General features: G+C 43.9%; 1 protein-coding gene across 2 annotated transcripts in view; it reads right to left on the bottom strand.

Moving 5' to 3' along the window:
* Positions 1 to 23,708, bottom strand: part of ERICH2 (glutamate rich 2) — a 670,025-nt gene extending 646,317 nt beyond the window's left edge. The window contains exons 1-2 of one of the 2 annotated variants that reach the window (XM_069616183.1): positions 23,333 to 23,708; positions 20,615 to 20,648 (exon numbers count right to left, since the gene is read on the bottom strand). In XM_069616183.1, coding sequence (XP_069472284.1) covers positions 20,615 to 20,648; positions 23,333 to 23,374 — 76 coding nt within the window. In that variant the 5' untranslated portion in view covers positions 23,375 to 23,708. The remainder of the gene's footprint in view (positions 1 to 20,614; positions 20,649 to 23,332) is intronic. The other variant, XM_069616184.1, reaches the window with a different exon arrangement.
* Between the last annotated feature and the right edge of the window lie 270 nt (positions 23,709 to 23,978).

The following is a 23,978-nucleotide window of genomic DNA, read 5'->3' as shown; positions in this document are numbered from 1 at the left end:
GGATAATGACAGCTCCATCATGCGTGACCATATAACGTGATTCCATTTGCTTTCTTCCCTATTAACGCAAGTGCTGTGTTTCAGGGAGACGACGGAGCTTCCACCACAATCACAACATCTCATTTAGATGATGCAGATGTAAAGGAATCGTTGAAATAAGTCGATGAAATGTGCTCATATTTGGATTTTTCTTGATTCTTTTGGACAATGCATCATTTGCGGTTCTCTCTTTATATGTACCTGTGCCGTCGACCCCAAGTGTGTGTTGTGTTTCCAATATTGAAAAGCATACTAATGCAAGTACTGTATTTCAGGGAGATGCGGATGCCTCCTCTCCAATAAAACCATTCATGGCAGTCCATGCAGAGCCAGAGGTATGGATACTGACAGTTCCATCGAAATAGATCATCACTGGTCAAATACTTGTCCTTTGATTGTTGCACACATTGTTTAAATCGTATTTGGCTATTGAGATGTACCTGTGTGTTCATCCTAACGTGTGTTTTATGCTAACAATATTTTGATACATAGTAATGAAAGTACTATGTTTCAGGAAGACGATGGAGCCTCATTCCGTGCTGTCTATGCGGATACAGAAAATATAGTCCTTGCAGCGCAAGAGGAAGGGAGGACATGCAGAAACGAATCGGAGCTACAGCGTGCAGATGTTGAAGGTCGAGTCAAAAAAGTTGCAAAGAAAAAAAAACAAAAAAAAGGTTCGTTACAAACAGTTCATAACTTAAAATAGTCCCCAGCACAAACATTTTTTTAATGTTTTTTTCCAGTCAATTCTACTACACTCCATCTTGCGTTTAAACTGAACATCCCTTTTCCAATATCTCCTCCAGTTACCCGTGGGTGTCAGAACTATACACACACAGACAGTGAAGCGAATGAGAGATGTGGCTTGCCAGACCGTGTACACTATGGAGGAACTATTAATTGAGGCGAGGCGTGTTCAGGCTCGAGATGCTCATGTCCAATGGCCAGAACATGAATTAATTGTGTTTGGAGACTACAGCAAAGTTGCATTGGACCATAGCTACAGTGCGACCGCACCACCACAAGAAGATGTTATTGAATGTATTGAAGATAGCTCTGAAGTAGTTGCAGATCAATTTACACAATCTACACCCGCCAAAAATTTGCCACCAAAAAACCTGTCGATATTGTTGTGTTCTCCCATCAATGTTGAAGTAATAGATGTTGAAATGACAGTGAATGAACCAGCCGCAGCATCCATGGACGCATCAGAACTTGATATCAGCGATATTACTTTCCAATGTGTTGAAATCTCCACAACGTCAAAGGCCGAAACAACGTTGACGCAGGATTATATATCACGCATAGGGCATACATGACCCCCCTGAGAATTTCCAGATTTCGAGACGCTGGGCGCCAGGCGTGTCCCAAGTGTAACACAGAGAACGCTGATATGATTCACATGTTCTGGGCCTGCCCTGTGATTGCAACCTACTGGAGTGAAGTGGCGCAGAAGCTGGCAGGGAGGGGCATTGTACTTAAGATAGATTCGGCCTGGGCCTGTTTGCTTGGAGGGTACCCCAGGGCGCGCAAGCTTCGGCACGTGGAGAAGCTTAAAGATTTGGCTTATGTACTTGCCAAACGCAGAATAGCCATGGGATGGAAGAATTGTCAGAGGCCACGGGTGGAGGTATGGTGGCGTGACCTCCAGAAATGGGCTGCCGCCGAGACGACAGCATGGTGGGAGGCCAGCAGGGCGGGAGGGGAGGAAGAGGTGAGCTCCCTCACGGCATGGAAGGTGCTATTGGCTGAACTGTTTAGTACGGGGTCGACCTCGGCTGGATCTGAGAGCGACGGAACCCCACCACACGGAACGGACAATGATGGCGGACACCCTACAGGCTCATAGGGGGGAGGGAAGGGGATTGTTAAGTTAATTCTGTTCTGTTTTTTCTTTATTTTCTTTTTCATATCTGTTGTTTGGCCTTTGTTGTGGCTTGATGTGTTCTATTTATGTTCTGTTGCACTGTGTGGTTGTTATAAAATACATTTTAAAAAAAAAAAAAAAACGTTGACGCAGGATGACAGTCTAATGAAAGAGAGCAAATACATTGTATTCGACAGTTGTTTGATAGAAATTATAAGTATGCTGAAATGTGTGCATTCCATTAGAGGGAAAGTATGTGGGAAGCCATTGATTAATGTGACTCGTCAAATAAAAGGCAGTAACGTCAAAATAAATGCCGCCAGTAGATTAAATCATAGGTTCTGATGGTCTGCACAACCAATGCTGGGGAAAATGCCAGCAGGCAATCTACTGTGTGCAGCTGCATCACTTTTTAGTGGCTCCAGTTTTAGAAAGTTAGAGGCTTTCTTTCAGTTTGTGGGACTCCATTTCATTTCTAAAGCGCATACCAACATGATTATCTGTTTTCGGCCATTAGCGATGCTTGGAAAATTAAACAATTGTCTCTAGCAAGTACATTCGAAGGCAAACGATTCAGGCTAGCCGGCGATGGACAGTGCGACAGCCCTGGATTTTCTGTCAAGTACTGCACCTACCACTTTCAGGACATGGATAGTAAGAAAATTGTGAGTTCGGTGATCGTGCAGGTAACACAATGTACATCGTCCGTGGCCATGGAGAAACTAGGTTTTATAAAATCAGTGGAATATCTACAAACGAGGGGAACGCACATCGACCTCCTAGCCACGGATAGACACGTTTCAATTGCCAAGACAATGAGAGAGCAGTTCCCACATATTAAACATCAATTTGACGTATGGCATCTTGCTAAATCAATTAATAAGAAAATCTCGGCTGCAGGGAAAAAAAAAGGTTTTGAAAGTATTTTGCAGTGGTCACATTCTATCACCAACCATCTTTGGTGGAGCTCAAAAACTTGTGAGGGGTCAGTGGAAATACTACTTGAAAAATGGCGGTCACTGATGCACCACTGTACCAACGTTCACCGCTGGACAGCAAATGAACATTTCCACCAATGTGAACATGGCCCTTTGTCCCCAGAGGAGGCACGGAAGAAGAAGTGGTTGATTCCATCTTCACCGACACACAAAGCCATTGAGAAGATTGTTTTCGACAAAACTCTATCAAGAGATTTGAGAGGACTGACAGAATTCCGTCACACAGGAGATGTGGAGGTGTTCCACAATATGTGCCTAATGTACAGGCCAAAGCGCTTGCATTTTAGCTTTCGAGGCATGAAACATCGCACTCTACTAGCGGTCTCGGCCCATAACAGCAATGTCAGACGTGAACAATCTAGGACTAGGGGTAAAGTAAGGATGCCTCGCTACACTAAGGTGTTTTCAAAACGAAGTAAGCAATGGGTGATCAAACCAGTCTATGATGAAATGCAGTTCGACTTTGTGAAAGGCCTTATTGTTGCTGTGTTAGGGAAGCACAGATATGGAATTTTAGACGTTTCTGTGCAGAGCAGTGATCCATTGCCACCGAACATTGCGACTGTGCCATGCCCACCCGATGCACAGCTGATTGTGAAGTACAAATCCCGGTTTAAATAATTGCAATACGATTGTCTTTTTGTAAATAAATGTTACTGTACAGTGTACCTGTAAACCTAACCCCTACCTTCACCATCATGGGTGGCGAACAAGCTGGGTGTCCTCTTTGAATTCTCTCTATTCACCTCACATATGTGTATGCATATATTTTTCTCATGTCTCATCTCATGTAAATGTAAATGCTGCACACTGTTAACAGAGGGGAGGCTTGCGTATTGCAAATAATAAAACAAACAAACAATAAATCTCACTTTTAACTCAACTCCTGTGGTACTTTATACTTTCCCTGACCTTCCGCCAAAAATTAAATGTCTCAATTTGGGCTGCAAAGCTCGCAGACAACGGGGACAAAATTGGGGCACTTAGAACGCGCCAGCCAAGCGGGCCATGGCATTTGGGAGAGAAGCAAGTTCCCATTTGCACATTGAGGCGAACTACATAGACGGATTCTAAACTTCAAGTTCTCATAGATGCCTATACTACGGGATGTTGCAAATAAAGAATGCGAAGGACAGCGCCCAGATGAGGCCCACAAATCGCACTGGAAGTATAAGGGTCTATTGTTTTTTGACCTTGAGACAGGGGCCATGCCGAAAGAACTACATTTGAAGGCAGTGCGCAATAACGTAAGAGACGATAAGGCAGAAAATTCAGAAACTAGACCGAGTTTCATTTTAGTTCAGTATACGAAAAATCGTTGTCAAGAGCACGGTCCGTTTTACAGACTGCATTACGAAGAGACACAATGGAAATTTCAAATATAATGTAAGTAAATCTTTACACGCTTTTATACCGGAATGAAGATTTAATGAATGGATGCATGAATAAATGAATGAATGAAGAGCTAGGAAAAGCAAGTAAAACTGTTCATAGTGGGCACATGGGCATGCAGGTCCACCGGTCTCACCGATCTCGCTCCTTGGCCCAGCCACTTTTCCCTGCACTACGGGACTGTCTCTGTATCCTTCAGCCCCTTCTCCCGGCATTTACCTTGCACTTGCCACTAGCTGGCCCTATTATTTAATTTTTATTCAACTAACCTTGTACAGCCCATCCCCATGCGCGATCAGAAAGACACCTGGCCTAGTAGGATCGTTGTCTGTCTGCCCTTGATCCCCACCTGCCTCGTCACGCCTAGTAACACTTGAGTATAGGCGCGTTACAAATGCCATATCATATATCATATCATTCCTCACGCATGTAGACTGTCATTTATCAATGTGTGTTGGCCTCGATTTATCTCGTTACTTTTTGCATTGATTTTAGAGACGAACATACTCCATTGAACTATCCTTGCAAGCAAATAGTTTCTGATCGGCCGTAATAAATAAAATGAGTAATATTAATGAAGTTCGGCTAGCGAGACTAATTATCATTTTTTTGTTTTCATAACAGGTATTTGATCCCTTACTGGCACTGCCATCTGTTTGAGACACCGGCGGATGGATTCTTCAGCAGACACCTGCAGCTTCGTGTCAACTGGAGCACGATGACCATATTATGGGACGATCGCCAAGGGCCCACATGCCCTTACGCTGTACTAGTGGCTAGAAGCAACATATCAACCTTTAGGATGGACTAGTGCCTAGTTGATGGAACAGCCTTGCGGTTCACCGTGCTTCCAAAGTGATTCTTTTCACGAAAATGAACACCCTGTGTACCACAAAGGAACAGCGCGTGACTCAAGATGAAACGGAACAGTTATTGCGGATACAGATAAAAGAAAATAAATGGCTTCCAGAGTTCATATGTCAATTGCTGAATATTCTCTAAACATTTAATGTCAAATAAATGTACTTTACCAAATGTACTGTGTTGCTGTTTCATTTTAAAGTACAGTTTCATATTCCGAATTATGGCGCGCTGTGTTGTGAGTTGATCTGTGTTGGTTTCCGGGTTCTGTGTGGAGTCGCGTAGAAGACGACTGGGCGCGTTTGCCTACGCAGCACAGTAACGTCACGGAGAGAGGCGGGGAATATGAATGTTTTGATAATGTCAGGCTCAAGGGCGGGGGAATTGATTTAGTGCCGCAAAAGCAGGTCAGCCAGGGCGATCGGGGAAAAGATAGGATTATCAGAAAATGGCGGCTCACTGGTGCTTGTTTTCGCATGCATTTAATGGACGAAAACTCGGGTAAGGTCCATAGGAAAGTTTTCTAAAATCGAGCCACTTTGGCTTAAAAAAACATGGCCGACCCGTTGGGACAATAAAAATTTTTACAAGACCATGCCTTTAACGGCTATAGCTATCAGAAAACCAGCCACTCCAGAAACAAAGAGCCACATGCTGCTGCAAGGGTGACCACAGGGGTAGCAAGGGAGACCTCAGGGGTTGCAAGGGAAACCACCAAATGACATCCCTGGTCACTTCTTTCCCTCCTTCTTAAATATCCAAATTACCACTGCTCGCTTCCAGGGCGTAGGTCCCTGTGACTTATTAATGGTCATTGGAAAGACTAAACGTTGAAAAGGCTAAACGTATAGTGAACTGTCTTCTTTTGAATTTGAAAGGCATATTTGTATTAGATGGAATGAGAGGTATGCGCGGTATAAGAACAGTATCTAAGTTCAATCCATCAGTTACACAGGCCTCTATGATTTGTCTTTGTAGACACGTAATTGTCAACCTTGTTCTAGTGCAGAGTCCCTGTGATGGCATAATAGCATAATTACAGCACCTACTTTCAGTTTTAGCTTGTGAGGAGATATTCGTCCTACAGAATTTTGGTCTTTAGAGACTGAAACATTGAGTCAGTGATTAACTGTTCATGGACATTGGAACCGCTGTGCCCTGTGTGAAGAGAAGTGGGGTGGAAAGAAGCCACTTGAAATTATTCCGAATGTTTGCAATAGTGGAAGGTGGAGATGACTGCGTAGCGACACGCTCATTCCGTTTGTTAAAATTATAGCTGTTGTTGACGTGGAAGGACACAAAGAGGTGCACTTTGGCATTTGGACAGCAGAGGGCAACCTAACACTGATAAATTGCATCAGAGTACGGAAACCGGAGCAGGGCATTTCGGTGCGGCCGGTTCGGCGTGGGCCGATTTGGCGCAGGAGCCGGTTCGGCGCGCCAGCTTGCGTCGAACTGGCTGTACCGAAATGTCTTGCAGGCTGCACCCACCCGCTTGCGGTTCTCCACACAGTGAGAACTAAGACTATCCCTTATGGAATAATCTTCATTTTGCATCGTTTTGGAAACCACCTCCTCCATTTCAAAGCTAAATGTTTTAATGCAACGTATCAGATTGTAACTAAAACCGCAAGCGTCTTTTTATTTTCCTTTAAAATAAGCAACAGGAGGTCCACATAATTGGAAAACAGTTTTTTTCTGCGATATTGATTAAATGCCACGTGCTGCGTCCAGCAATATCCTCTGAATGCTGGTATGAGTGTGAATTGCACCCTGCGCTGTGTCGACACGCACATGATCACCCAGCACCCTGCGCTGCGCTGACACGCACATGATCAGCCAGCACCCTGCGCTGACATGCACCTGATCAGCCGAGTATATGCATGTACTGGCGCCCCAAAGCATCCCAGCGCCAAAAAATCCCGTCGCCGAACTGGCGGCACTGAACCAGCGGCGCCGAGCCAGGGTGTACCGTACGGAAACACGCCAAAGAGTTATATATGTATGTAAGGCCTGCAAACATGCTTTTAACAGACCAATTATCAACATCCTGCACTAGGCCATACAGTAGAATTGAAGAGGAGAATTACATGTAACATGGAATTTGTCATATACGCTCTTGTATGTCCATGTGATTTATGGTGTGTGGGCAGTACAGTTGGGAAATTAAAATTGAGAATTTTACAACCTATGAGAGCGATAATAAACTTTGATCCGTCCTACCCTATGGCCGTACATTTTAGAGATTTACATGAGGGTAAGGTTGACAGTCTAAGATTCTTTGGGCTACACCAAATCAAGGAAAAACCTTGAGGTGGCAATCGCAGACTTTAACTGCGCCAGATGGAAACCAGATTCATTTACGACTTTGAAACAAAAAACAAATGAAATAATTTAGATTAACTTTTAGGTTTCCTTTCCTTTTTAGTTCCAATTTCACTTTTCTAAATCTGTTTTTCCTTATCCGTGCATGTATCCGGGTTCTGTGCAATGAGGCTCTTTGACAAAATATTTTGTTGAATGCATAATAACTTTTACGTACTATGCACTTCGTCTCATTTCGAGCAAATCTTTTCATCAAATTGGTGTTCCATTGGAATGCACCTTGCACTTTATACGAATATGGCCGCAAAACAAATACAAAGGCTTTTGGCGACACCATTCACAAGTGGACTCAATGTTCTAATGAGCTGGAATAAGTACGCACTAGCCACTTTATTCTGAGCAGTAGGCCCTTTTGTAACAAACCGAGATTGTTTAAAATGGATGGTATTTTGTCCTTCATATATTGTCTAATATCGAACATTTATTTGTATTGCTGCTCTAAGGAAATGCATTATACACCAATTCCAAAAAGACATGGCACGTAAAAAAATGCAATCTCTCTTGTATGGAATCTACTGCTGAAGTGAAATCTTGTCCCTGGAATAAAAAGATATCGAATATATATATATATATATATATATATATATATATATATATATATATATATATATATATATATATATAGTTGAAAGGCAAGGAGAGCCCTGTGGGTCGATGGGGATTTGGGACTGTGAAATTCAACTTCTTTCAGGATTCCACCCAAAATCCAGCTGAGTGCCATCCAGGTCAGATTCCCCATTTATGTGAAGCTTTTACAAACTGGATATCTGATACAGATGATATGCAAGAATTTGCAGTGAGGCGGCAGTCATTGACCCCAGACTCTGCTGTTCAAAATGCAACTCTGAATACATCACCTAGAGCAAATCCCAATATGTTAGCCTAGCCTGAACATATGCATTTATCTGACTTGCCTTTTTATTGGTTTTCTGTCCTGTATTTTAGAGAAATGGTTGCGATACGGACAGATCTTCTGGTCCGAAGATAGCTCGGTGAACACAAAGATGGTTAATGTGACAGGTCAACAGACCAATAAGGTTTACCGGAGGGTAAATATCCCACAGGCAGCACCCAGAGTGGTGGGAAGCTTTGGTGTATGTTTGCAAGAGATTGAGGTTGGTATAGCAACAAATCAGTCATAGGAGATGTTTTGCTTTCTGGTTACCCCCGTGAATCCAATTAATGTTACTGTCAATAAAAGGGCATATTGAAATGAATCCTATGTATGTTGCCAGCACACTGGTGGTAAGGAAAACGGGACATGCTTGGTAAAACAGCAATCAGTGTTGCGAGCTTTTGAAATCTCAGAATTTTGAAATGTTACTAAAGTGATTGGCCAGGCTTTATGGTGTGATACGGATAGTGAGTCAAATAGGTTATAATATACATATGTCATTAGGAAAGCATCTTTAGGAGCGATTGTTTTCTAGATCCCTTTGACTGCCTTCCAGGTTAACACTCAGTTTCCCAATTGCACGGGAAGACCTGCCATACAAATGCAACAGCAGAAGGACATTTTTTCAGTAGGAAGGGGTGAAAAGGAAGCGGTCAGTCAGGGTGTGGGATGGAGCAATTGCCACCCTTGTATCGTGGATAGTGTGTTTCGGGACCAGTATGTCAATGAACGATTAGGTTGTCTGGAAAGAGCAACATGACTTATCACTGGGGCACAGCTCGCCAACAGATGCAAACGTGGGCGAGTGCCACATTTTTGGAACTCCTTGTACAATCAAAAGAGAGGAGTTAACTCAACTAATTTTTGGAATGGTAGCAGTTTGAACAGCCTCAAATGGGACTTTGCGTATGTCGAGGTTTACGATTTCCTGAACAACCAGCTACATATCAACCAAGCAGATGTGCTTCAGCTTCATCACAGCTGGCCAGGAGTCCTCAGAAATTATTCGGGAGTCCCCAAAGACCTGTGATCCTGCAGAAACTTGTGGAATGAGCGGCTGGAGATGTGGCAGGGTGTGTACCTTTTAAGAAAAAGGACCAGTGGACGGCACATTTGCTCCAACAAGTAAAATCATATCAGGTCCTTGGGCAGGATGCAACGGAGATGGGTGAATCATCATGATGGGTGGGAGGTGCATGAGCAGCCCTACACAGTATTTGACATCTGCCTCAAAAATAACCCTTGATCTTTGGATAGGTATAATTGGTACTTCAGGACTTCACAGCCTCCACAGCTGCAGTGCCCCCTCCAGACCCAGGAGAAATATAATGTTGTTAATCTATTGTACCGTTTCAAGATCTTTACTATGAACCAAATGAATTACAATTAGAAGTAAACGACCTGAAGAACACAGAATCTAGATTGTAATGTAGAGGATAAGTAAAGGCCTCTGCGCTCGTCCGGTAGACTAGGAAATATTCGAAATAAGGTTCGATTTAGATTTTTTAGGCTGCACTCTAGTGCAAAGGGGGGGGGGTGGACAAAGAAAACTGATGAGAAATAAAGTTAATAATTAAATGGGTTTGTTGACCAGGAGGGCCATTTTTGGAAATGGTAGAACTTTGGTCATGAACTCCTTATTGGGCTCATTAAGGGCAGGAGCAAGTCCCGGAATGTTCAGGTTGCTCCGTTCAGCATTGAAAAGGGTTTGTGTCACGGATGGGATCTATAAGGGCTGCGTGGCCGATGGCCCATTCAAGTAGCTCCACGGCCGAGATTTTGTGTGGTGGCTCATGAGATATCTTATTTGTGATTTCTCAAGATGGCAGTTTCTATTTCAGAAAGAAGTGAGCCAGAGTCACTGAAATGAGCAGCTTTTTTGCCGTAGTTTTCCTTAAGGGTTCCTTGGGTAGTTGTCAGAAATGTTCCTTGTTCTACTGGAGGTCTCTGAATGTTTATTAACTGGTCCACAGAGAAGTGGAGCAATGTATTTTTTTCTTTTTCTTTTGCCCACCCACTTTGGCCCGAGACTGGGTCTTCTTTTTCATGTGGGCAGGTGTATATGTCTTGATCGTTACGTGGGGTTTCCTTTGCTTTACCCAGTTTGTTTAAATGTAGAAGGCGAGGTGAGGTTTGGACCCCTTCTGACATCTGGTGCTACGGGTCGACCCACATTGTCACTGTTGCCATAGTCTCGATCGTCTGCTCCCAAAGGCTGAGAGGGTGAGGTAACCTCACGAGAGCCACTAAGGGGACTGTGGTGAGAGTTCCGCCGTGTTCGCTCTTCCTCTGCGGCCCCCTCCACATTCCCTAGATCTGTGAACAACGGGCTATCATCGTCCCCACCCACGCTAGAGGTGGGGTGAATTTCGACAGTGACCCTCGGGAGGCGTCATCGGCAGCCCTTGGTGATCTTGTAGCTCCTGTAGTTCACGGTTGTGGTGCGATGTTTGATGGGGTCTTGGCTAAGGTAAGGTTTACTTCGCTGTCCGTGAACCCGTTACATAGAGAGGTGTCTGAGAAGTGGAACTGCTTCTCGCGAGATGGCTTGGGTAAAGAAGGCTCCACCGACATGTGTGTAAGCGGTGGAGGCTTACCTGCTACCACGTGTTGGGGGCTTGAAGGATCATCAGACTCACCCACGGTAGAGGGTGCTTGCTTTTTCTCTCAGTCTATTACTCCGGAGCAGGCGACCTTCTTCCATACTGTCCAGGGGTGGACAAAAGGCCAATGGCGGTGGCGGTCTGCAGGGCTGCAAGGTGTGCAACTCACCGTAACTCTGCGGCGGCTCAGTCGTCGGGAAGAGTTTTTGTACATGTCACCCATAAAACAATGGAAGCACTAAGCAGACTGCTGATACTGAAGGGAAGAGTCACTGATCCAAAATCAGCTGCAGGGCTGCAACTCACTGCAACTCCGCAATTGCAGTTGACTATAAGCATTAACTGAATAATGTTGGCCCTGCCTAGCCCTATCACGTCACTGCACATTTCCCTCAGGGTTTTCTTTTTAGTGGTCCTTTAGATATTCCCTGATCTCATTGGCTTGGCCACACTTGTTTCCCCTATGGACTTGCTTGAGCAAGTACACCAAGGACTGAACTGTAAAGCATGGATCAGTGGGCGTAGTGTGCAAAGATCGAAGGCACCCTCATGGTGGATACAACCAGATCGAACCTGAAAGGACAATGGAACTGTACATAAGAGGGCGGAGGTCTTCATGGGGATGAAGGTCCAAGGCCCCTCAGTAGGCATCAGCAAACCAGAAGTGGTCATAAGATGCCATAACCAGAAATAAATACTAATGACAGACTAGATGAGTGATGAATGGTTTCATTGTTTTGGCAGGAGGCAGCATAAGAGCACCAGAATGATTAGTAATATATTCTCAAAGTTTTGTAATTTTCAATTCCGTCAGGTGACTGTGGCCTATAGAAGATAAGTATTCTGGGGGGTGGGTCAGGTTAGACTGGTCAGTTCCTGTTAGGTGTAGATTGCAGTCTCCTTGACTTCCAAGACAATGAATAAAGATGCCTCAGTATGTCATCACTCCAAACATGATCCTGGTTTCTCCGACACCATAGAGTGCAGCGATCCAACTCTCTCTGGAGCCTTGTGTCGGGTATAGGACTATTCTCTGCCCATGACATCGACAATACATTCACTTTGAAATACAGTAAGAACAATATTACTTCCTTTGATTTGGAAATATTTTTATTATAGTGACAAAATTGTAACTAGAACACACAGAAAGCCTACATAAGTTATGTCTGTCTCAAAAGCGAACAGCTGCCATATAAAGCTGGTCATTAATAACATCCCAAACAGGGAATTCATCAGAGCCAAATGTAATTGCAGTCGAGATTCTGATTTCCAACAAAAAGTAACTATTACACATAACAGATTCTTAAATAGAGGTTATGCAAAAGCAACCACTGATGGATGCATTTGGGAAACTGACAAGAAACACAACAAAGAGTGACCAACAACCAAGCCCCACTCACACAATATTCATGACTAATCAACTGTCATACAATACTTAACACAAGGTCACTAGCTCTACCAATATCTTTACAAAAATACTGGCAAAGAATTACTACTGGGGAACTTTGCTAAGGCACCACATTCACCGAGGGCATTGTAAGCATACATATCTGCCTGAGATGCTAAAGCACGCTCTCAAATCCCTGATGCAACCTACACTACTGTATTTCTAACCTATACTTCTTCCAAAATTGCCTTGGAATCCCAAAGAAAATATTCACCTAACACATACTTTTCTGTTTTATCTTTCTAGAGGATAGTCCATATTAAGTGGGCTAACACACAGACAATACTACAAAGCAAATCCCCACTTTCCCTCCTTCTTGCTCTGCTTCCGAGCAGACTAAGGCCATCTTCCCAAGGTAGGGACACAATAAGTCATGTACAAGGATAGAGTCTTTGAAATTATTATGGTGGTGATTTGGCACAGTACAAAAGCATAGAAATATAACATTTTAAGATAGATATGGAATTGCGTTACTCTCAGAGAATTGTTAATTAACTGTTAATACTCGCCACTGTGGAGAATGAGGAAATACAAGCTTCAGACATTAGATTTATGTTAGTCATGTAAGTGAGAAGCGGGCATGAATGTGCACATGTTCTGGTCGTGTGATAAGATTGGCCAATACTAGGAGGAATTTATTCATAGCATGGATATGTTTATCATTTTACAATACCATGCTCCACAAACTTTTGTATACTGGGTCTTCTACCAAGGCATTTAGGTCTCTCTACTAGCGTTAAGAATTGGATATAGAAAGCGCTAATAGTAGCATGCAAAAGACAAATATTAAGAAAATGGAAAAGAGCAAGAAACAAAGACATGGGGATTGGATTCAACGCATGATAACGTTATCAGCTAGAGAGAAGGCTTCTTATGTGAAGAAACAAATGTTAGTTGAATATCAGCTAATATGGCAACCATTTAAAAAAAAACTGTACGTTTAATTTGCTCATTACTGAACTAGGTCATAGGATTGGTTCAACTTGGCTTTGGATACAGGCTAACATCCCCCCCTCCCCCATCACCCTCTAATCCATTACTACCCTTGTCATGACTAACCTATTGAGGAAATATTATTGTCACAGAATTAACCAGAATACAAAATAGAAGGTTTTAGATATTAGAGTGCTAGTGTTAAAACAGGTGTGGAACGCATTTGTGTGGTTGCAGCTATCTAACATACCTTATACTCTTCCATTATAATAAGGTTTTGAAAATTGTTTAGTAAATTATTTGGTTTACTGTACAGAATGTAAAAACCTCAATAAAAATTAAATCCATACCATAATCAAGAACTACTTAACTGCATTCAGGACACAGTTATCAAAAAGGCACAGACATTGTGGAATAGGTTAACTCCCAGGACCTCTACTGCGGACAACAAAACAAATGCCACATGGCTTCCATCCATTAGACAAGGATGTTATACATGCTTTTCCTATAAGTTCTTTCCAAATGCTTTACATAAAATCACATAATTTGACGAAGGATCCAGTAATACACATACGATTTTGCAATTCAATAACATCAAAAATACCTTTGTTGTTTATACAATTTCCTGAGGTACCTGTAAAAAATAAAGTGCCAGCTATAATGTCGACCTCCTGGCCTGGGCACTAGGCAACTTACTAATTTATTTTGGTAAATCCTGATTAATTGCTTCTTTTAGATGAGGAAGGACAATCTGGAACTCTTTGCCACTTTAAAATAGGGACTACACTGTTTCCCTTGAATCAGTTCTTATTAGTTAACAGTGCTCTGAACATGTGAGGTAAATTTGTTATCGTTCTGAAGTAGATTCTCAATTTCCAAAATGCAGCTCCCTCACTTTAAATCACGAATAGAAATGTTTTTTTAGCAATTATTTTGTCTTCTCAGAAACCTCTCAGAAGCAGAAATATTAAATGATACTACCACTTTTACATATTAATTTCGTTTAGGAGAGTGCTCGTGGCTTTAAACTTTTATGTAACGATTATTGTGCAGGTAATTTACATAGACTGTACTATCATTTAAAAGTATCCAAATGAGCATAAAGATTTATTATCCCATTACTTGACAGATGCCAATGTATTTATGTTCTGTTCCTTTTTATAGTATTTATGTTCTGATATTGTTTGCTTTCATGCTATTTGGGCCTTGAGAAAGCATGCTATGGGTTATATTCTCAGTCACAACACAGCTTATATGACACGGTGCCAGTTAGCTCAGACAGGTAACTAGAGGTTCAAAGTTCTTTGCTTCGATTACACCTTTTATACAACACGACTAGCAGGAGTTAAGACCCAACTGAAGAAACTACTCAAGTACACTGGTTGAAAAATATATATATGTCTAATCAAGGTTCCTCAAAAATAAAGACTTTTAATTAAAAAATAAAAATGCAATCATCTAACAATAAAGCACTAGAAAACCCCACCTATGTAAATTTAAAAAAAAGATGCCGATTTTTGTGAAAGGGAAATCTGTGTAGATGAGCAGGGGATGCCACGTAATCAATTGGCAACAAGGTCACTGTTCTAATGTATGTCCTTGAAAGGAAGAGGAGGGCTTAAAAGTCACTATGGTTCCAAAGGTAGAGCAAGGACGCAGGGCATCTTCATAATACCTTTACGGTGGGGTCTTGACAGCATCTAGCCAGACTTCTTGGAGATTGTGTGGCAGTTGAGCCAATATCAAGATGTTTCCAGTTGATGCGATCCCACTGACGGTCAGTGTCAAGTTGGTTCGATTGTGCAGGCTCCTCAAGTGCCGAGTCTCCATTCAGGATGATGATACAATGTCTCCCAATGGCTTGAGTAGTAGTAGAGTCGGCAGTGTGGCGACAATGGCTTCTGCTGGGCCCAGTCAGCATTTGCAACGTCATGTCCAATGGCTTCCAGTCAGCACTCAAATCAGTTGTTCCCACCAAGGTCGACCCTGCTATCAGGTTGCGCCAGATGGACCACAGTAAAGGGTTGAGTCAGAATTGGATAGCTCGAGATGCAGGATGCGGTGTAGAATGAATATAGAGCGGCAAAAGCAGCACTGCAGGTCCTTGCGGTGGCTCAAAAAGTGGAAAGCAATGTCGATCTGGCTCAATTAAATCTCAAGGCTGCAAGACGGGATTCCAGTTGCTACTGGGTTGCTGGGAGTCCCAATCCAGGTGTTCCAGAACAAGAGGAGTCCTTCAGTTCTGCACTCCCACTCCAAGGGGCTTGGTTGGCACGTACAGAGGATTCTTCACCTCCAGTGAACAGGAGCCCGGTTCTAGTGCAGCTGGCAACAAGGCCTTGGTCCAGCAGCAATTCACCCCCACTGTTCCCTGGAGAGGGTTAGAGGGACAGAGCTCATCTCTGCCTTATATACTTTCTGTCTCACCTCACTGGTGGAGAGGTTTGGAACAGACTGCACTTTCACAAAAAGCACAAAAGGATATTGTGCAAGAGTATAAAGATAAATCAAAGTAGGATTGTGTATCCCTCTCCTTCAAAGGCAAAATGTCACAGAGGATTGGTCCGAAGCAAGCCTGCAGTAAGAAGTTGAATCTCTGTTGTTGTAACAAATGCCTGTTGTCTTATCACATCACACCCAAAAAAACATTGCCTGCACAAAATGAAGGGAAAAAGAAGAGAGCCTTATCAGAAACTCTGCCTACTTCTCCTCTCTGGCTGCTCCATGCCCCTCCCCATGCCTGCTGATGTCAAAGGGACTCCAGTGGTCGGCACTCTAGTGTTGGACTAGATTTGTTATATCAGTGCTGCCTTTGAAGCACTGGTTCCCAGGAGACATCCAGCAGGGAGGTTCCTGTGCCCCGAGGCAAGCTGTTGCTCTTCCTGCATGGGGATCAAAGAGGCTGATATGTGGCAATTGCTCCATTTTGATTTGCAATGCCCATATCATTACATTTCTCTTTGAGGAGCCAGATTGTTATAAAGGAAAGAGAAACAGGGGAATTGAACGAACGTCTACAAACAGGCCGTTCTTCATTATAAGCATTCACCGAAGGTACTATATACGAACCATACACTATATAGTCCAATCTTCCGGGCGTTCATTTATTTGTGTTTTTGTATTGGGTGTACATACCACAAACGCAGTTAGGAAGCAACAGGGCACTGTACAAATAACTTGGGGTTAACAGAGGTTGGTGGAAAGGGTGGTTACAGGTTAGAGCAGCCTGAATGTCCCTTACTACAAGGGGTTTATATACCTCTTATCAGGCAATTACTGAGGTAATGAATTATCAATGCAACTGGTCACTGTTCCAAGTTAACATTGCATTGCAAATTGATGTTTAATTTGCTGGTGTGTGTGGGGGAGGGGTTGTGTGTGCGCTTGTGTAGTAACCCTTGCATATTGCACATTTTTCAATAGGACAGGTATGCTTACACAAAATCTTACGATTTTCAAAGATGTCTAAACAATAATAATGTCTAGCAAACATGCTTTATAAACTGTATCATGGTAGATTGTGATTCGACAAGGAGTCTCCCTCTTAGTTGCCCCATGCCAAGAAGCATTCTCATCAGGTGTTACTGAAAGACAATGTTCCAGCTCACTTTGTCTATTCAGCTATATCTGTTACTCTTGATATCCTTGCCCCCGTCATGAGAATCCGCCTGAAGCCCAAAGCCAAATGTAACTCCTGGTATGACTCGGATCTCGTCACCCGAAAACGCAAGTGCAGGGTTGCCGAGAGGAAATGGCGTGCATCATGTTCATCCTCTGACAAACTGGCCTGCCGCCTGCTCCAAAGGCAGTACCGGCTCTCCGTTCTCACCAAGAAGAGAGCCCTTATCCAAGCCCGCATCTCTGCGGCATCAAACAACTCCGCCGAACTCTTTAAAATCTGCAAGGAGCTGGCCAACCCTGTTGCAGTCTCTACCTCTCCTGTCCCCTCCCAGGCCCTCTGCACTACACTGGCCTCTCACTTCATCTCAAAAACTCAGGACATCCTGTCCTCGCTCTCCTCCTTTCACCTCCCTCCCTCCCTTCCCGGCTCTTCCTCTGGCCCTTCTGCAGTCACCCCTCCTCCCCCTTTCTCTGCCTTTCCACCTTTCTCTGCTGACGAGGTTTCCAGACTAGTCCGATCAATGAAAGTCTCGTCTAAACAGGTTCACCCCTGTTCCTCCAAAACTATCAAGGACCACATCGACTCCCTGGCTCCTGCCCTGGCTGACTTTTGCAACCACTCCTTCGCCTCTGGAGTCTTCCCTTCCCCCCTTAAGCACTCCCTTGTGCACCCTCTTCTCAAGAAACCCTCTTCCGACCCCTCCTGCCCGGCTAACTATCGCCCTATCTCCATCACTCCCTTCCTGGGCAAGCTCCTGGAGAAACTGGCCATCTCCCAGCTTAACCTCCATGCTGAATCTGTTGGTAGTCTTCATGACCATCAATCTGGCTTCAGAGCTGCCAGAAGCACGGAAACTGCTCTCCTGAACATCCGTGAAGACCTGCTCTTGAACCTCGACTCCAACACTCCGTGTGTTCTCATTCTGCTCGGTCTCTCCTCTGCCTTTGACACTGTCAACCATGCCATCCTGCTCAACCGTCTCCGGGAAAACCTGGGTATCACTGGTCAGGCTCTGGCTTGGCTGACCTCTTTCCTTTCAAATCGACCCTCCCAGGTCCAACTGGGGTCCTTCCTCTCCGACATGTTTTTCTCCACCTGTGGTGTCCCCCAGGGATCTAATCTCTCTCCCTGGCTGTTCAACCAGTATCTGGCACCCCTTGCCCACCGCATCGCCGCTCTCGTCCCTAATTTCCAGTGCTATGCGGACGATACCCAGCTCATTTTCAGGCTACCCTCAGCCTCCCCCTCTCCTTCCCTCATCTCTGACTGTCTGTCTGCTATCCAAGAATGGTGTGCCGCCAATGACCTCTGCTTTAATGCCTGTAAGACTGAGATTCTACTCATCGGTACTCCCACTCCCTCCTTCCCTGCAGCTCTCTGGCCTGCCTCCCTTGGCCCCCTCCCTGCAAGGCAAAAAACCTTGGGGTCATCTTTGACTCCACACTCTCCTTCTCTCCTCATATTTCTGACGTCGCCAAGAGGTCACACTACCAGCTGCACCTCCTCAGAGGTATTCTTCCCTTCCTCTCCTTCCCCCAGAAGCTCACTGTCTCCCGAGCCCTGGTTCTCTCGAATCTGCCTGCCTCCACTCTCCGGTCTCTGCAACTCATCCAGAACAGAACTGCGAGACTTGTCCTTGGCCTCAAGCCCAAGGATCGTATCTCTCCAGGACTTAAATCTCTACACTGGCTCCCAGTGGCTGCGAGGATAAAGTTCAAAACCCTCTGCATTGTCCACAAGGCCTTCTGGGGCCTGGGTCCTAAATACCTTCAACTCTCTCTTCCCAAATATCTTCCTTCCCGAGCCCTTTGCTCATCCGCCTCCAACTGCCTCAGGGTCAGCCGCTTCTCGAAGCAACGAGCTGGGGGTAGATCTCTCTCCGCGGCAGGGGCCTCCCTCTGGAACAGCCTTCCTGCCTCCCTGAAACTCGAGGAGAACCATCTCCGGTTCCGGAAGCACCTCAAAACCTTCCTCTTTGCTTCTGCTTTCTCTCTCCCTCTCCCCTGCTGAACAGCTAATATTCTTCACTGAAACTGCACTGATCCTGCAAATGGACCTCTCTAAACGGCCTCGGCCCTGGGCCCAGCCACTCTCCACTTGGACTGATGCCCTGGAACCCCTCTGCACTGCGGGACTGTCTCTGTATCCCTACAGCCCCCCCCTCCCCCAGCACTTGTTCTGCACTTACCTTGCACTTGCCACCAGCTGGCCCTATTTATTTATTACTTTACGCCACTTACCTTGTACTGCACTTCCCCCCCTCCCCTTCCCCTTGCACTTTTCCCCCTCCCCCACCCCTGCACTTGCTCGATCTGAATGACACCTGGCCTAGTAGGATCGTTGTCTGTCTCCCCTTGTTCCTCCCCTCCCTGCCTCATCGCGCCTTGAAACACCTGTGTATAGGCGCGTTACAAATACCACATCATATCATATCATATTCCAGCTAAAAAATATGAAGTTGACTTTGGAACATTATAATCAAAGATTGTAATAACTAGATTAAATTTCATGAAATATCAAAAAATCCTGCAGGGGGGGAAAAGTACAGTCAGAGAATATTTTAAAGCTATTTAGGAGATGGAAACCCTCCTCTCCTCCCCAACCCCAGTTTGTTTTAATCGCCATCTGCAAAAAATGCGTCTACCCAGGAACTTTGCCTCAATGACATCCCACACATGGGGGCGGGGATCTCTGAGCAGTTGGTCCACTTTGCCCTACACTAACTGTTCCTGTCAGCTATGTGGCCTAACGATGGAACGTAAATCGGCAATGAATTTAATGATCAAATGTAAAGCCTCAGAGGATATGTGATGGAATACTACAAGGAGATTATTTGAATAAAGTCCCCCAGCAAACGAAGAGGATTTGTGGTTTGTCCATGTCGAATGTCAAATCAGTAACCTTCTGGCAGGTGTATGTGTTTAGGATGCGATTATAAAGAAGGTAAACCAGTTTAACAGTGACTAGTCGATATAGCAGCATAGTGCTGCTGTCTCCAGTAATGAAAGGGAGATTTATTTAACTTGTGTGTCGTGCTATTGTACTTTTAACATGTATTGAAATGGTTTCCTTCACATGACAGTACACTGTTGTATTGAAATGTACATACACCATAAAATGAATATATATGCTTATCTTTTCATGCTTTTCTTTATGTACATTTGAATACCACCGTGTACTGTCATATGTAAAGCAAAGAATGTCAATACACGTCAGAAGTACCATAGCACGATCTACACATTAAATACATCTTCTATTCACTTATTCAGATAACAGGAAAACATAGAAAAAAACTCACTATGATCCACTATAAACACAGGGTCTCATGGGATATGACAATCATACTTATAATATCATATGATAATCATACTAATAACATCTCACCAAATACGTACAGCTTTTACTACCATAGCTACAAATACACTTCAAAAGTCCTAAAGAAAGAACACATTTCCTTTAAATGTACAAGAGAGTTCTATAATAACGTGTGATCAAAAAGTGACGTTTTATACAAATAAAATGTTATACTGTGCTTCGCTGTGCAACGTTTTAATGTGATGTTAAAGTACCTTCAGTGCCAATCACTTCAAGTCTTCCAGGGACCTAAAAACACAGGAAAACAATTGTGTAAGAAGTACATTCGTACGTACCATTCCAAATGTTAGCTGCAATAAGTCTTTGCGATTTGAAGACTAAACACTACTTCTTCAAATGTATTATGTTTAATACATGAGACTTTAGATTTGCTTTATTTAGGTGTTGTTGACATCGTTGCACATAGCATCCAGAAGAAAAAGGTCAAAACCGACCCCCTAAGCACACAGAGTCCACAGAGAGTCTAAGAATACAGTGTGGAATGCAGATGTCCCAGTGGCATACCGAGTGTGGGGGCAGGATGGCAAGCTCCTGTCCGCCCATCTCCAGAGGCTCTTTTGAGAGCCAGACCAGGACATTTGTCAGTGGGACACCTCTCCCGTTCGGCACCTCAATAATGAGGCATGCTTTATGAAATAATTACTATGGCTTTAAAACACAAAAGGGATTTGCTAGGCTAACAGTAATCTGCATGATGCTATTGTGACTTTGCATACAGGATGGGGAGAATACAACTAAAGCCATGCACTTATTGCTCAACATATTTATATAGTGTATACTTAGTTCACTATGAAAGGCTAGTTTATTATGTAATGTTTAAAAACAAAAGGGGGTGAGGCGCACACTCCAAGTCCTGGCCAATATACTACCTGAAATAAGAAAAAGAATAACTGGGTTAAATTTCAAAGTGTCTAATTCACTGGGTTAGATCCCAAATGTTGCAAAAAATGTTCACAGGGTTGGATCCCTTCTGCTGCATTTGCACTGCTGTTCTTCTCCTCCTAGCGCGTTTGTGTCCCAACACTCTTGAGTGAGGCTGTGTTGACTTTCTTTTCAGGTGAATCCAATTAAGTTGCTAATGCAGTCTCTGAGGATAATGGGAACTGTAGTGAAGTTATGGTTTGCCCCCCCCTTCCCCTGCTAAGGGTAAGATGTGTGCTTCTGGAGGGGGGTCTTTCTTGGGTCACCTGAATTGAACAAATTATTTCACTACGGCTCTCATAATCTTTAGAGACTGCATTAGCAATTTAATTGGATTCACCTAAAATGAAAGGCAGCACAGCCTCCCTGAGGAGTGTTGGGACACGAAAGTGCTAGGAGGAGGAGAACAGCAGTGCAAATGCAGCAGAAGGGATCCAACCCGGTGAACATGTTTGCAACAAGTGGGATCTAACCCAGTGAATTGGACACTTTGGGATTTAACCCAGTTAATCTTTTTCTTTGTTCAGGTAGTATATTGGCCAGGATTTGGAGTGCGCGCCTCACCCCCCTTTTGTTTTTACATGTAATCTGTGGAGATCCAGACTCCAGAGGCTGCAGTACCGGGGACATTTTGCCCTACAGTGGAGAAGCATAGTTATGGTTTTCCCCCCTCCTGCTGTTAAGGGTAAGATGTGTGCGTCTGTAGGGGAGTCTTTCCTTGGTCACCTGAATTGAACACATGATTTCACTACAGCTCCCATAATCCTTAGACACTGCATTAGCAATTTAATTGGAGTCACCTGAAAAGAAAGGCAACACAGCCTCCCTGAAGAGCATTTGGACACGAAGGCGCTAGCAGGAGAACAGCAGTACAAATGCAGCAGAAGGGATCCAACCCTGTGAACATTTTTGCAACACTTGGGATTTAACCCAGTTAATCTTTTTCTTTTTTCCTTTTTTCAGGTAGTATATTGGCCAGGATTTGGATGGGCACCTCAACCCCCTTTTGTTTTTACATATTATGTAATGTGAATTGCTTCCAAGGCATTGCTATAAAGTATTAGTTAAGCACATGAAATGCAAAGCAAAACCTTCATAAATATCTATATCAACTAAACCCAGGAAGGGTTTCACCATTTATCCAAAGTGTGTGATCCTGGGCAAATCCTTTAATCGCATGTGTCCTATCTGCAGCTCTGTAAGTGATTCACTTCATAGTTTATGTAAATATATATTATGCTGTTATTTATTTTTAAAAGCCCATTGACTCTAGGTTGCCCCATATATAGTAACAGAGCAATTTATGTATTTTGCACCACAAAGTTATTTGCCACTTGGCTTACTTATGGCAACGTATTCTAAAGTCACTTCCATGGTGCCGCCAAATATCAAAGACGTATGATGCTCCTTTGTATGTCCTTTTCTGTGAAGTAATTTCTGTTGGTACAATCCATAAACAAATTAGGAGGTTTGCATGTACTTTGCCCCAGAGCATCTGGACAGAGCTAAAATAGGTGAGTTTTCTGCATCTGTAATAATTCTGCAGTTCTCTTTTTTTGGTATATGTTAAAATGCCACTCGCCACTAATGTTACCAAAAAGTAGGATTGCGGGGTGGGGGCGGCAGTTTGGTAGCGCGTATGATATGGCATTTATGACGCGCCTATACACCAGTGTTTCATATTTAGTTTACTCATTTGGGGGGTGTGTGGGGGGGGGTAGCAGGACTCTCTCGCTCTCTCTCCTGGATACTCCTTGTCCCATGCATCTAACTAATACGTCTAAGTCATTTCAGAATCGACGTGAACCACGTGGTTATTTTTCTTTGGCGTAGTAAGGTAAACATGCAAGACTTACGGAAATCTATACCAATTAACATTGAAATGTAAGTTGCACGAGAAGCCTATAAACCCGCCTTTAAAGCACCTACTAAGCGCAGCATTCGAGAAAAGTCGAGTTCAAACAAGCGGAAAGGGATCTGGGCTGCCTCACCTGCACGGCCGCCCCTCTCACTGGGGTGCCCCATACTTCCATTCTTGGCAGGAGCCGTCAGTGCCAGACTTAGGGTTATCGTGTCTGGCGCTCGGTTGCGGCCTCTGCACGCACTGCAGGAACTATCTGCGCATGACTCCCACACAGACACAGGCTGTTTTTCTTGGAGCCGCCTAAGGAAAGACAGACGTGTTCGGGTGTCCTACGGCAGAGGCCAAAGTAAGAAGAGCCGGTCCCGGACCCTGAACCATCCGCTTCTTGACCCTGTGTGTCCTCGCACTCTTTGTGATCACCTCAGTTCTCGCGCTGCCCTAGCAAATCAACCCGTTTCCATGGAGATGGACGCTACACTGTTGGTGCAGCAGCTGAACAGTCTCGATGGGGAACAAGAACGAGAACATAAAAGGCCCGGCTCCGCCGGTGTGAATGGCCTTAGCTTGTGTGACCGAAACACATGATGGACAAACATTGTAAAACGCATGGACAAAAAAATCAAATGTATAAAGATACGTTTAAGACAAAGTATAACATTTACGGATGGTACTTTTGTACAAAGCGCTTCACTCAAAAACACATTTATTGGATAAAACGCTTCACTCAAAAACACATTTATGTTACATAATAAAACAACAAGAATTGGCCACAT

Source organism: Ambystoma mexicanum, chromosome 9, assembly GCF_040938575.1.
Source record: "Ambystoma mexicanum isolate Mex_15411 chromosome 9, UKY_AmexF1_1, whole genome shotgun sequence".
Lineage (NCBI taxonomy): Eukaryota > Metazoa > Chordata > Amphibia > Caudata > Ambystomatidae > Ambystoma > Ambystoma mexicanum.
Note: the sequence above shows the minus strand (reverse complement) of the source record. Positions and strands in the feature narration are given on the sequence as shown.